Genomic DNA, 12,992 nt, shown 5'->3' on the forward strand with positions numbered 1-12,992 from the left:
ACATTTTTTTGTTTTAAATACTGTAATTTTTTATATTGGATGTATATAAATGTGTGATTACATTAATCTTGTGTTGTATCTAGTAATGCGCCGTGTGATTCCGGTATAGAATAGGCCACCTCTTCCTTTCCCGTGGGTGTCATACGAGGCAACTATGGGAACTTAATCGTCAAGAAATGAGCAGTAGCATCAAACCATCTAAAACATCACCATATAATCGTCGAGGAATGGGCATCAGCGTCCCTTTTAAAATAACAACAAAGCCTAATTGCGGTTGCTAACTCAACTACTAAGCGTGACAACTACAAGCAAAACCACAAAGCAGTGGACAGTTAATAGCTAATACTATTTGGTAATATATTTGTTAACAAAATGTGTATTATACGCATAACTTAACGAGTTATATATATAATTTGTACATATCTGATGGCACCGGGTAAAATTGCATATTTAAATGACAATCGACTTGAGCGCGATAATTAAAGTTGGTTAATTAATTAAAGTGGATTTCGAGTTAAAATAGATTTCGTTAGAATTTCACCAAAAAATTGGTTAGAACAAATTTCATTAAGTGCCTGACAATTACTTTTATTGCTAATTCCTCGAATTCAGTAACGAAATATCTCGAGCCACAGAATTCTCAAAATCAAGTAAATTTATTTATTGCATTAATAAAATTGAACTCTGTTTTATAAAGATAAAGCTTTATAAAAAAAAAAAAAAAACTACAAATCGACGTCAATACATATCAGTTATTAATGCTTGAAATTGAATATAGGTTTGAAAGTGATATGTTTAGGAAATAAATAAATAATGTGCGAGTTGATTACAAGCAAGTAGATAACTCATATTATTGGTGGATAATGTCTAGGCTAGACTTATTAATCTATGAAAAAAAGATTAGAAAATTTGATACCTGGCTATATTCTTTCTGGGTTGTAATCGGTCCAAATAGTTAAATTAAATTTTCAACCGAATTCATAAAGTAGGTTCTCAATTCGACTATATTTTTTATTTTCTATTTTAGAATAGAATAGTAAATATTGGCATTAAAATGTAAATAACATGAGACTCTTACACAAGCATAATTACAAAAGAAATAAATGTCCAAAAAGTTCCCATCACAGCATTGAGTTATCAGCAACGGGCGTATTACCCACTGGTCGTAGTACTGATATTCTGACAGGCCCCATGGTGGCGTCACGGATACCGTAACACCAGAGCAGCATTCATTAGAGACTTAACATTTACGACAACACAAATAATCGAGCGTAAAAATAGAAGAAAGACAAGAAGAATATGAAAATAATAAAAATGGCAAATCATGTTGGGCAATTTCTTAACCAATTTTGAAACTATTTTTGCGATTATTTTAAAAATCAGTTATTCTGTAGAACGAAATTATAAAACATTAAATCAAATATTTATTATGCTTTTATTTGGATTATTTCAGCTCCGATCATCGGAGACCAGTCTACATCCAACCGAGAGTGGACTGTTCTGGGCAAGTGTTCAAGTGAACCTGAAGGTAACTCCTGAGCTTTTCCACGCAGGAAGACTAAGAGTCGGCTGCGTTGCCACCGTGTATGATGTTTACAAGAAGTCAGCTAACTTAGATTTCTTCACGCCGGAGACTGATCCTGTACCTGAGAGAAGTAAGATATTTTCCGTCAATATTCAATATTTAATGCAAAAATTTATCCGTATCATCATTCTATACCGTTGAAAAGTATATCTGTAGAAATAGCAGTCGTAGCGGGGTCGCTAAGATCGAATCCCAGCCTAAACCCAAAGCTTTTCAAATACATTTTTGGTTCTTTTAAGCATTTATTGTTATTTGGAAGAGAGCTAAGGCCATCTTCCAATAACATATATCAGAGGCCATTATGTAGTACAAAAGTGGTCTAAAAACTTGACTTCAGAGGGCGGTGTTTTATGAATAGTAGTAATAGAATCAAACTAAATTTCATTGTCTTATGCTAACTATAGATTGCCACGAGACACGATTAAGATCCACCTGCATCAATACTGTTTATAATCCTTTATTGACCAAGTTGATAATTTTGATCGAAATGGGTATATATTGTTATACTGGTGAATTTCGCTTTAAGTTAATCAATCAATTAGGTAGCAACTCCAAGTAGCGTTGCTATATGGACCATTTAACAATATTTGAGAAATTGTTGGTTTTTAGAATTATTACTTCTGCAAAATTGAGCGTCTAATTAAATAACGTAAATATTTTTGGTTATTATGAGTTACTGATAATTAATATGTATGTAAATACATTATTACTAATAAAAATACACCTTTATAGACAGTTGTCTTTTAAAACGTATCCAAAAATTTTAAATATCGATCAACCAGCTAATAAAACTCAAACTTTTTTCATTTTTTTAATGAGAATATTTTTAATATCGATCATTTTTTATAATTTTTAAGTGAAGTACATGTTTTACCTGATGGTGAAAGGTTGCCATAGCCTATGAATATATGCATCACTAAATGTAGTTTTGTCGTCCGCTATCGCTGTGAGGTCCCGTTGTAGAATAGATCACCCCTTTTTTTCCCATGGGTGTCGTAAGAAGCGACTAATGGAGGGCGAGGTATGGGCGGCAGCGTCCTTCTTAAAACATCTCCAAAGCTTAACTGCGGTTTCCAATTCGCCTGCCAATTGTGGCAACTACTGGCATAATCCCCCAAGGGGGAGGCTTATGTTCATTAGTGGATAGTTAAAAGCTGATATTATAAAGTGTAGTTTGTGTGGGTTGAGGATGGGACATGGAAACCAATAAAAGACTTAAGAAACGTGAAATGAAAAATACATTGATAGTGAATAACATAGAACAATAGATAAAACTAATAAATGTTAAAAAGAATGAAATTTTAATTATAGAAAAAGTAATAAACAAAAAGGTCCACGTTGTGAACCCTAAGGATAATAACACTCGAGTGTTATTAATTCTTCTAATGTTAGATATATTTACTAATAGTTTTACTATTCTTTAAGCAAATGATCTACAGATACTCTTCATGTTAGTAGAAAAAGATACATTGCATACTCTCTTAGACGAATTTATGCAAACTTTCTGACAAGTGCTGTAGAAGTTTACAATAATAATAATAATGAACGGTCTTATCCCAACCAGTCTGGAACAACACCTCAGACGGTTGGGATTCCGAGGCGGCTCACTCCCGGGAAAGATGCAGAAAACGGTGCTCTTAGATTCTGCCTGCATTGTACGCCGGTTTCTCTCCCTGGGGTCCTGTACCCCGGCCGATTGTGCTTCTGCCGGGGGTTAGTTTGCCATTTCCTCTCCTTAAGAGGGGAGATGTGAATTTTCTAGAAATTTAATAATAATAATAATATTCTTTATAACTAGGATCCATTTTTGTTAGTAACAATTGACTTAAACTAGTTTAAATTGTCTCTTTTAATTTTTCAGTCACTCTCAACGGCGGTTCATCAAGTAGCAGATCCTTCAACAGTTGGATATTCTTATTCTTACTATTCTTCTTACCAATGCTGGTTTCCGGTCAAGGGTATGAAACCTTTGACACTGCGTTTGGAGACTACTACGATGAAGAAGTACGTGAGAATATCGCCTTGTCGCTTGTCGGAGGTTGAAGACTAGTTACTAGTTCACAGTGTTACCAGATACGAATTTAGTGATTACAATTTTCCGATTGCAACTTTAACCTCTTAGACACATAAGTTGTAATGGATATATATCTTGCACGAGATTTGAAGAAATGTTGTTTTAAGTACTTGTAACATTTTATTATTTGTGTTGACAAAAGTAAATTGTTTGTTCTTAAATACGGTTTTTTTTTTCTTTATAATAAATACGAATTTACAAAGCAATTTATCTCAGTTATATTTATAATTGTTAAAAAATATTTGTTACACATTTCAATATATAACTTAATTTAAATTAAATATGAAATATTGTAAAAAAATATGAATCAAATGGACTGATTTTTTTTAAATGTATAAAATAATAGAAACATTGGAGAATACGCAATGAAAATTTAATATATTTATTAGATTTTTTTTTAAAGTCCAGTAGAGTGACGAGTTAAAGGATCATTCTCATAATATAATAGGTACGTAAATGCAAGAGAAGTAAAACACATTAGAGATTGTATCCCACGAAAGAAACCGACTTAAACTGTGACAAAGCTAGTTATTTCGATTTACTACCTACTGAATTGATTTTTGTAAAATTTCCATAGAACCAATCTGAAAATATTCCCATTTAGATAAAAAGAAATTTTCTAAGTCGGTTTAGATCTGACGGAGACATACGAGGTAACAAATGTTAAAAAAATAGTATTAGATAAATGAATAGATAAATGAAATTGAAACTCTTATCCTAATATCGATCCTGAATGGATATTTATTAATTTAGTAAATACTAGTCTACTTGATGAATTTATATATGGATAACTCATGACCAACAGTGGGACATGGATTGTTATGCATGCCAGCTATGTGGCTTATTATAAAGATTTCTTTCCTAGCTTCAGTGTTTTAGGCTTTGTTTCGTAGTCCCTTCTTCTTCTATCTTGGAAACGAAAAAAAGTGGAGACATGTCGTAGTTTTAGACTATCAACATACTGAATTTTTATAAAATATGTATGATATAAAAGTTTATTTAAAGTACTAATAATATTGTAAATACAGTTATTAAGAAATGAAGTTGCAATCGGAATGTATAGAATAAAGATAATTTAAGCATAAAGCAAGACTTTACTGTGCACATAGATATGTTAAAATTATCGTTCTCTATTTCTGCAATTCTTAAGACATTCACATCATTGTAACAAGTTTGTCCAATTCAATTGAATTCGTTACATTTATTACGTTCTCTAATCATCATAATCATTTTTATACACTTGTCCCAATTAATATTGCGTTTTTTATTATTAACAAAAAATCTTAAGAATCAGTAAAGTGCATTACAGATATGACATAATAGAGAAAATCTGACTATAAACTGAGTTTTTTTTTTTATAGTTGTTATATTTATTTTTAATATACCATAATGACATAAAAATAATTTTTAAATCGTCTGTGGTGATTAGGTTTAGTTTCTCGAGTTTTGGCTTGGTACATCTATTATGAATAATCTCGTATTAGTTACGGATATTACTTTCTTTTTATGTCTTCATATGTCAGAGCAACTACGTAACTACTTATTTGCTGTTTTATGTCGTTTAAAAAATTGTATGTTTATTGTTTTATTGTTTTATACAACTTACAATGACAAACAAGCTGACGGCCCACCTGATGGAAAGTGGTAACCGTCGCCTATAGACATGAACAGTACTATGGACATAACAGAGTATACTGTTTCGCCCATGCCACCTTCTATGCGTTACCATTCCTGAGGACTCAGGTGTTATTCCTCTGTACCCAGTAAATTCACGCCATATGCCACCCTTCAAACCGAAACACAGTCATGCAAACACAACTGCTTCACGATTGAAACACGAATGCGACAGAGGTACCCAAGTAATCGACTTTTGTACAGTCTCCCTCTGGTGAGACTATTGAAAAAGAGCCGCAGGAAACTGCCACCGATTTGATCACAGATATTGAAAAGAAATTAAGAAGTAACAAATAAAAAACCCGATAAAGTATCTGATCGTTCAATATGAAGAAAAATGTCTAATAGGGCTAATACTGATTGAACAGGATATACAGTGGAAGAAAAAGAAGAAGTGGCATTTGCAGTGGTATATTTAATCCTCAGGAATAACAACGCAGGAGGGGCATCATGGGCAATACAGAATACTCTGTTACGTCTATGCTACTGTTTCTGTCTGTTTACTAATACTGTGTCTACTGTTCCATGAGTAATGGTTTATTTTCCACCAGGTACACTGTCAGCTTGTATGCCATTCGAGTGGCATATTTTTTTCTTAAAGAATTGGCAAACAATCTAATGGCATATGTGATGTGTGAAGTGGTAACTGTCGGCTATAGACACGGGTATCATCATGGACGTTATGCACTGCACACACTGACTGTTCATAAGTAAGTCTGGCAACGCCGGAATTATTTCTCAATTTTCAAAAACAATTAAGCAATTTTTTTAACTTATAATTTAAAAGGTTTTCTACTAGCTAATTTGAACCTTAATAATGCAGTAATATTCTTACTAAGCAGTAACTGAACATTGGGATTTTGTTGGCAAAAATGTATTTGAAAAAAATTCGAAGTAAAATTGAAGTAGGTGCAAAGTTTTTAATAATAGATTTATATATTATGTAGTCTCTAATTCACGTTTTAGTTCGCTAGTAGAGCATGTTTTTTTTTATAAATAAGCAATCAGAATCATTGAAAACTGTTTAATTGCTATTGAACATTGACAGATTATTGTGTCGTTGCCACACTTTGGTAGACCAAGGTTATAAATGCTCTTAATATTTATTCTTAAGGACTAAGTTGTTTTGCCTTTGTGTCTAGTAATTTCCTTAACCTGTATAATAAATACAGGTTAGATTTAATTAATAAAATTAGTTACTTGAATTTCGTTCGTGGCAGCCATTCATGAGTGTTTCAATAACTTCATTTATGTATAAACATTTAGGTTTCATATTTGCTAAAAACTTTGATTTTTTTGTATATATTGTTAACAGTAATATAATCGTACATCATTCAACTATTCAATTTAAATACATTCCGAATTACGCTTTAGAACGATTCCTATCAAGTCCCAACTCATTTTTGAACGTAATTAAGATAGCGCCATCTATCGATTTATATATAAATTAACTCTATCGCTATTCCAGAGAGCATACATTGTGTATTATTACTACAATGGGGAGCCACAAGACGGCAGTCAATTTATATTAAAAGATAGTAATAAATGAAATAGAAATTAGACGGTGGGCGTAGCTAATATATTTTGTCTATTTTTGACCCATATTTATTTGGGAAAAATGTACAGTTTCATTAGCAGAATACTTCCTCAAAAAGGATGAAAAAATGATGCAAATTATTTTGAATTCACCCGTATAAAATGCTTGATTTAATTAAAAGCACACCCTGTATAACTAAAGTTTATTTCACTGTTATTTTCTGGTATAGTATGTTTTATTTAAACTAATATATATATATATATATATATATATATATATATATATATATATATATATATATATATATATATATATATATATATATATATATATATTGTGGCACTCATGTGAGTACCTACTTAAACATTCTAGAGTTTTGTAAAAAAAATTAATGTAAAATATTCCACAAAATTATTTGTAAGTACCACAATGTTCGTAATTTGTAAAATTATGGATAAATTGTTAATTATTAAAAAAAAAAATATTGTCTAAGATTAAAATAAATATTACAATACCTATATTTTTGTTTTCAATTACAACGATTTGACACTGACATTAGCGAGGCACCAGTGAGAAATGACAGATGAGGATGAAAACAGGTCAGTTAGCACATCCTGACAAATTCAACAAGAATTAACCACGATAGCTTCCAGGGGGAACCATGTGCAGGTCGACCTGACAGGGTATATTGCTAGTAATGGGGTTATTTAGTCCCATTACTAATAATACCTTAACCCCCTTAGATATTTATTAGGCCATAATATTACTGATATATTCTCGTTATTAGAAAGTTATTAACATACGAATAAAAATGCTCGGTCTTAATCTGTTTTTTTTTATTTTTTTTATAATTGCTCCCCCTATTAGCAGGTGCACCCTGACTGGATATTAAGTTCCAGTTTTGAATTCTAATGTAATTGTTAATGCAAGTTTTTTTTTTGTTTTTCCTTTCTATTCGTTTTCTTTTATCCTTAATTTATATTACTTTCTAGTCAGTCTTAGCGCCGTGTGGTCTAGGTATAGAATGGGCCATCCCTTCTTTCCTGTGGGTCGTAAGACTAAGGGAACTAAGTGGACGGATGGACAGCAGTCCTTTCTTCTTTATCTGAAAGGATATATTTGCAAATTGGACTTGTAGAAATTTTAATCAATATCGGTTCAGTAGCTTAATTATAGACTAAAGTAACTGCTTTTTTCACAATATATATTATATGATTTAAAAAAGCAATACCATTTTGTAAATTTAAAATTAAATAAGTAGCATGGAGTTATTTTTTGTATAGTTCGTTCTCTTTTCCTTTGACCTGTTTTTTTCTTAACAGAAATCGAATTTGGAATCAAAACTTTTTTAATTACATTCTTTTACTTTCGAGCTTCAATTTAATTTACTGCAACTTTAATAAATTGAGATGAATAAGTAGGTCGTAAACATTTTTCAAGAATTAGTAAATTAATTAAATTTATTAATTTTAATTAATTTTATTGAATTAATAAAACAAATTTATTAAAAAATTATAGAATTTTCATATATGCATTTCGTTATAAAAAGATAATAATAATCATATGGCCGTGTGGTCCCAGGATAGAATGGGCCACCCCTTCCTTTCCCGTGAGTGTCGTAAAAGGCGACTAAGAGAACTTATGGTCGAGGGATGGGCAGCAGCGACCCTTTTCTCCCGTGAGTGTAGTAAAAGCCTACTATGGAAGGCGAATGATGGGCAGCAGCGTCTGTCTTAAAACATCTCTAAAGTCTAACTACGGTTGCCAATCCGTCTGCCAAGCATGGCGACTACTGGCAAACCCCCCCAAGGGAGAGGCTTTTGTCCAGCAGTGGACAGTTAAAGGCTGATATGATGATAATAAAAATTAATAATATAAGTAAAGATATAATTTAGAAGAATTTTCTTTTGAATTGACTTCAAAAAGTACTAAGTTTTATATAAAATTAATTTTAGTTTGTTTGTTTTAAAATTTATCATTTTGCTTGACTATAGATACAAATAAAAGTATTTTTGCATTGAATTCGATACAGTTAACATTTTTGGAAGAAAGCGATTGTTAGTAATGGAGTCTAACGGTTTTATTGCTAGCAATATACATCAAGTTACCCTCGAAGCGATTCTCTCTTGAAATCATCGTGTTTAATTATTGTTGAATTCGAGTCAATAGGTGAACAAACCTGCTTCATCCTCACCTTTTATTCCTCATTGGTGCTACACAAATATATACTGATGCAAGCAGGGTCACCATTTCATTATCAGCCGTTAAAAACATTGCATTCCTTTACTCTGCTTGTCTTAATAATTTATACTACAACCAATTTATGTCCTTCGTTACTCCGTCTAGAACGCTCTTGATTAACTATTTAAACAGAAAACAGAAAATTAATCAACACAATTCTGTTTTCCAACTAAATTGTGTTATTTAATTACAAAACACAAATATAAATGTAACGGGGCACACATTTTGTTTTCGTCGACGTTAAAAAGCTCGGAGCTGCGAAAACAGTGGGTGCTGCGTTCGAAAAATAAACGCTAGAAACTAATTGTTCTGAACGTCCTCAGTTGCATAAATGAGTAGAAAATTATAAGCGGCGCGCAATTAGAACGCGCTAGAAAAATCAAATTAAAACCTCTAATGAACAAACATAGTCCGCGGAACGTTCCCGTTCGCTCTTACAGAGTAAGCAATTAAAGAGACATGTTTTTTTTTTATGTTTTGAATGGCAAACAAGCTGACGGCCCACTTGATGGAAAGTACATCTATAATAGCCTAACTGTGATTGCCAAACTGCTTGCCAAGCGTGGCTACTACTGGCAAAATCCACTAAGGGGGAGGCTTGTGTTCAACAGTGGACAGTTAAAGGCTGATATAAAGATGATTTTTTTATACAACTTAGAATGAGAAACAAGCTGACGGCCTACCTTATGGAAAGTGGTAACCGTCGCCTATAGACATGAGCAGTACCATGGACATAGCAGTGTATACTCTTTCGCGTACGATACTCCCCACGCGTTGCCATTTCTGAGGACTCTTGCGTTATTATTTTATACCCTGTAAATTCATTGCCCAACTTTCAAACCGAAACACAGCCATGCAAACACAACTTCTTTACAATAGAAACACGAATGGGACAAAGGTGCCCAAGCAAATGACTTATGTCTCTCTCTGGCGAATATACGAATAATATCTAGAAAGGTGCTCACCTGGTGGAAAGTGATAAGTATCGACTATGGATGCGAATAGAACCATAAAGCTGTGTCGATTATGATATCTCTCATGCGTTGCCATTTCTAAAAATAGAGTATTATACTCTTGAATAAAGTAATGTACCTCTGTATTTGTACTGATTCCAAATTTGAAAATGTTTATTCATTATAGCTTTGAAGACTCTAATGATATATTATTTTTTTAATCTAACGTCTAATTTTAAAAACAGTTTCAACCGTAAATAAAGTGAAACTCAACTGTTGCTCTTTTCATACAAAAACTTTATGACGAAAAGTTTTTTTTCAATAAAAATTACATAAAAATTAACGTTATTTTGATTAAATTTTATTAATAATTAGACGGATAAATAAACAGTAATTAATAAAATATTATAAATAAGAGTTTGTCAATCATAGTTTCAAAAATAAATTTTTTTTTGCTCCTCAAGGAAAATGACAACTTTGATCAACACATAACTAATCCAGAACTAAAAAATAACTATCAATTGGTGATTTACTAGTATAAAAAATCCAGACGAATTCCTCCTCCTTTCGGAATTCGTTTAAAAATGCAATAACTCTCTGTATCGCGTCGTTACTCTGCGTTACTATTGAGAACGTCTTCCCGTCACACAGTCGCTCCGCACCGGTCGAGTTCCGTACTGGCGCTCGAGGCGGGTTGCACAAAGGCTTAGCTAAGAGTTTCATTCTTTATATACCTAAGCTGGAGGTAACAGACGCTTGACTTGGTAATATTTTATGAAATACCCTTAAGTACATTTTAAGATCACTTTGAGAGTTTTGAGTTATTCGGAAAGTATCTAACATTATAGCTAGCTATTTATGATCTGTTTCAATGTAACTTAAATAATAATTATTAAATAGAATAAATATTAAATAGAAAGGTAACCAAGTTTTGATTAAATTATCATATTATAAGAGCCGACCGTCTGGTCCCAGTATAGAATAGGCCACCCCTTCCTTTCCTGTGGGTGTCGTAAGAGGCGACTAAAGAAACTTACGACGCTGCTGTCTATTCCTCGACCTTCCGGTCAGCAGTGTCCCTCTTAAAACATCTCGAAAGTCTAATTCTCTGACTTCATAAAAAAAGCCACACAGCAGTCTATTGTGGAATGTTCTCCCTTGGCTGTGAGCAGAAGGAGATGGAGACATATTGCGAGGACCTCAATCACGAAGGAGGGCCTCATCGACGATCCACTATCATCATAAAAACCACAACCACTCTGCCAAGAGTGTACGACTGAAGAGAGAGAGGAAGCCTAACTGCGGTTACCAATCCGCCTGTCAAACGTGGCAACTGTGGGCAAAAATCCCTTAGGGGGGAGCTTATGTTCAGCAGTGAACAGTTAAAGGCTGATATGATGATGGTGATAATGATGATCATAAAAGCTCTTTAAATATTATAAGTTGTATAAAAAAAATCATGCAGTTTACAATGGCAAACAAGTTCGTCAACTTGATATATATGTTCATGGCCAGTGCAGTACCAGCTGTTTATTTTATACAATTTAGAATAGCAAACAAATTGAAGGCCCACCTAACGGTAAGTGGTAACCGTCACCTATAGACATGAACAGTACCATGGACATAACAGAGTATATAACAGTTTCGCCCATGATACCTGTACATGGTGATACATGGCTGCGTTTCAATTTGAAGGTTGGGATATGGCGTGAATTTACAGGATACAGAGGAATAATACCTGATTCCTCAGGAATGGCAACGCATGGGGGGGTATCATGGGCGAAACAGTATACTCTGTTATGTCAATGGTACTGCTCATGTCTATAGGCGACGGTTACCACTTTCCATCAGGTAGGCCGTCAGCTTGTTTACCATTCTATGTTGTATAAAAAATATAGATTAAAAACAATACAATTAATCACCTCAATATTACAAAGCAGTGTTCTATAAAAATAAGGAATACCATACCTCCAGCTATTGTGGTACAGAAATCTCAATAACTAACATGCAAAATATATCTATACGAATCACGCAACATACGTATACAATTTCATTGTAGTACACACACCAATAATCACGCCAACAAGTAAGAGATATCTTTACAAATCTTACAATAGAATAAAGTTTGCCGTGAGCTTGTATCCTGGCATTCAGTGGAGCGTAACTATCGTTTTATACTTACAAGTATCCCGTTTTACCGGCGCTGTGATTGAGCCGGGATTTTCTCGGGAATAAACTTGAGAGGCGAACGCTTTTCATTCTGCATACTGCACTAACTTTTCAGGTATTTGAAGTGCCAGTTGGCTTTAGGAATGGCACGGTTTAAATTGTTATATTATTGTTTAGATCTACACTGGATATAAACCGTAGCTTTGTCGCGTAAATCAAGCATAATATGATGGATTTGTGTATTAAACTTCATTCTAATCTAATCAGCAATTTAACCGTGGTTTAACAAATGTCAAAACAATACTCCTGTGAATTAGATAAATTGTACGGTATTAATCTATGATATGGTAACTGTTTGTATCAAATTCCATTCGAATTTAATTAGTAATTTAAGCTTAGTTTAACAAACGTTTAAAAATTCGCCCTTGTTACAAACTTTCGCATTTATTATTGTGATTATTTTTTGTAATTGTTTATATTTATAATAAGTTTACTGTTGTAATCTTTTGGAGGAAACAATAAAGGGTATTTATCTTATCTACTATTAGGTGATAATCTAAATACTATTTTTATACTGACTTATTCTCTTGACTTCCGGAAATTTTCATAATAAATTGTTTTTATGGTTTGTTTTTTGGAAACTCATGAAATAACTATAATTAAAATTAATGAACTTTTTATTTGAATTTGAATCATAATAGTGATAAGACAAGTTATTTTTCGTGTTTCTACCGTGAAGCAGTTGTGTTTGCATGGCTG

The 12,992-nt window shown here is 32.8% G+C and overlaps 1 protein-coding gene across 1 annotated transcript in view; it reads left to right on the forward strand.

The window, feature by feature from the left end:
- LOC113510424 (uncharacterized) overlaps positions 1–4,686 on the forward strand; it is a 136,059-nt gene extending 131,373 nt beyond the window's left edge. The window contains exons 5-6 of the mRNA XM_052898550.1: positions 1,454–1,655; positions 3,447–4,686. Coding sequence (XP_052754510.1) covers positions 1,454–1,655; positions 3,447–3,628 — 384 coding nt within the window. The 3' untranslated portion in view covers positions 3,629–4,686. The remainder of the gene's footprint in view (positions 1–1,453; positions 1,656–3,446) is intronic.
- Positions 4,687–12,992: the final 8,306 nt, after the last annotated feature.

Source organism: Galleria mellonella, unplaced genomic scaffold (assembly GCF_026898425.1).
Source record: "Galleria mellonella isolate WM207_F2 unplaced genomic scaffold, CSIRO_AGI_GalMel_v1 utg44, whole genome shotgun sequence".
NCBI classification, from domain to species: Eukaryota; Metazoa; Arthropoda; class Insecta; order Lepidoptera; family Pyralidae; genus Galleria; species Galleria mellonella.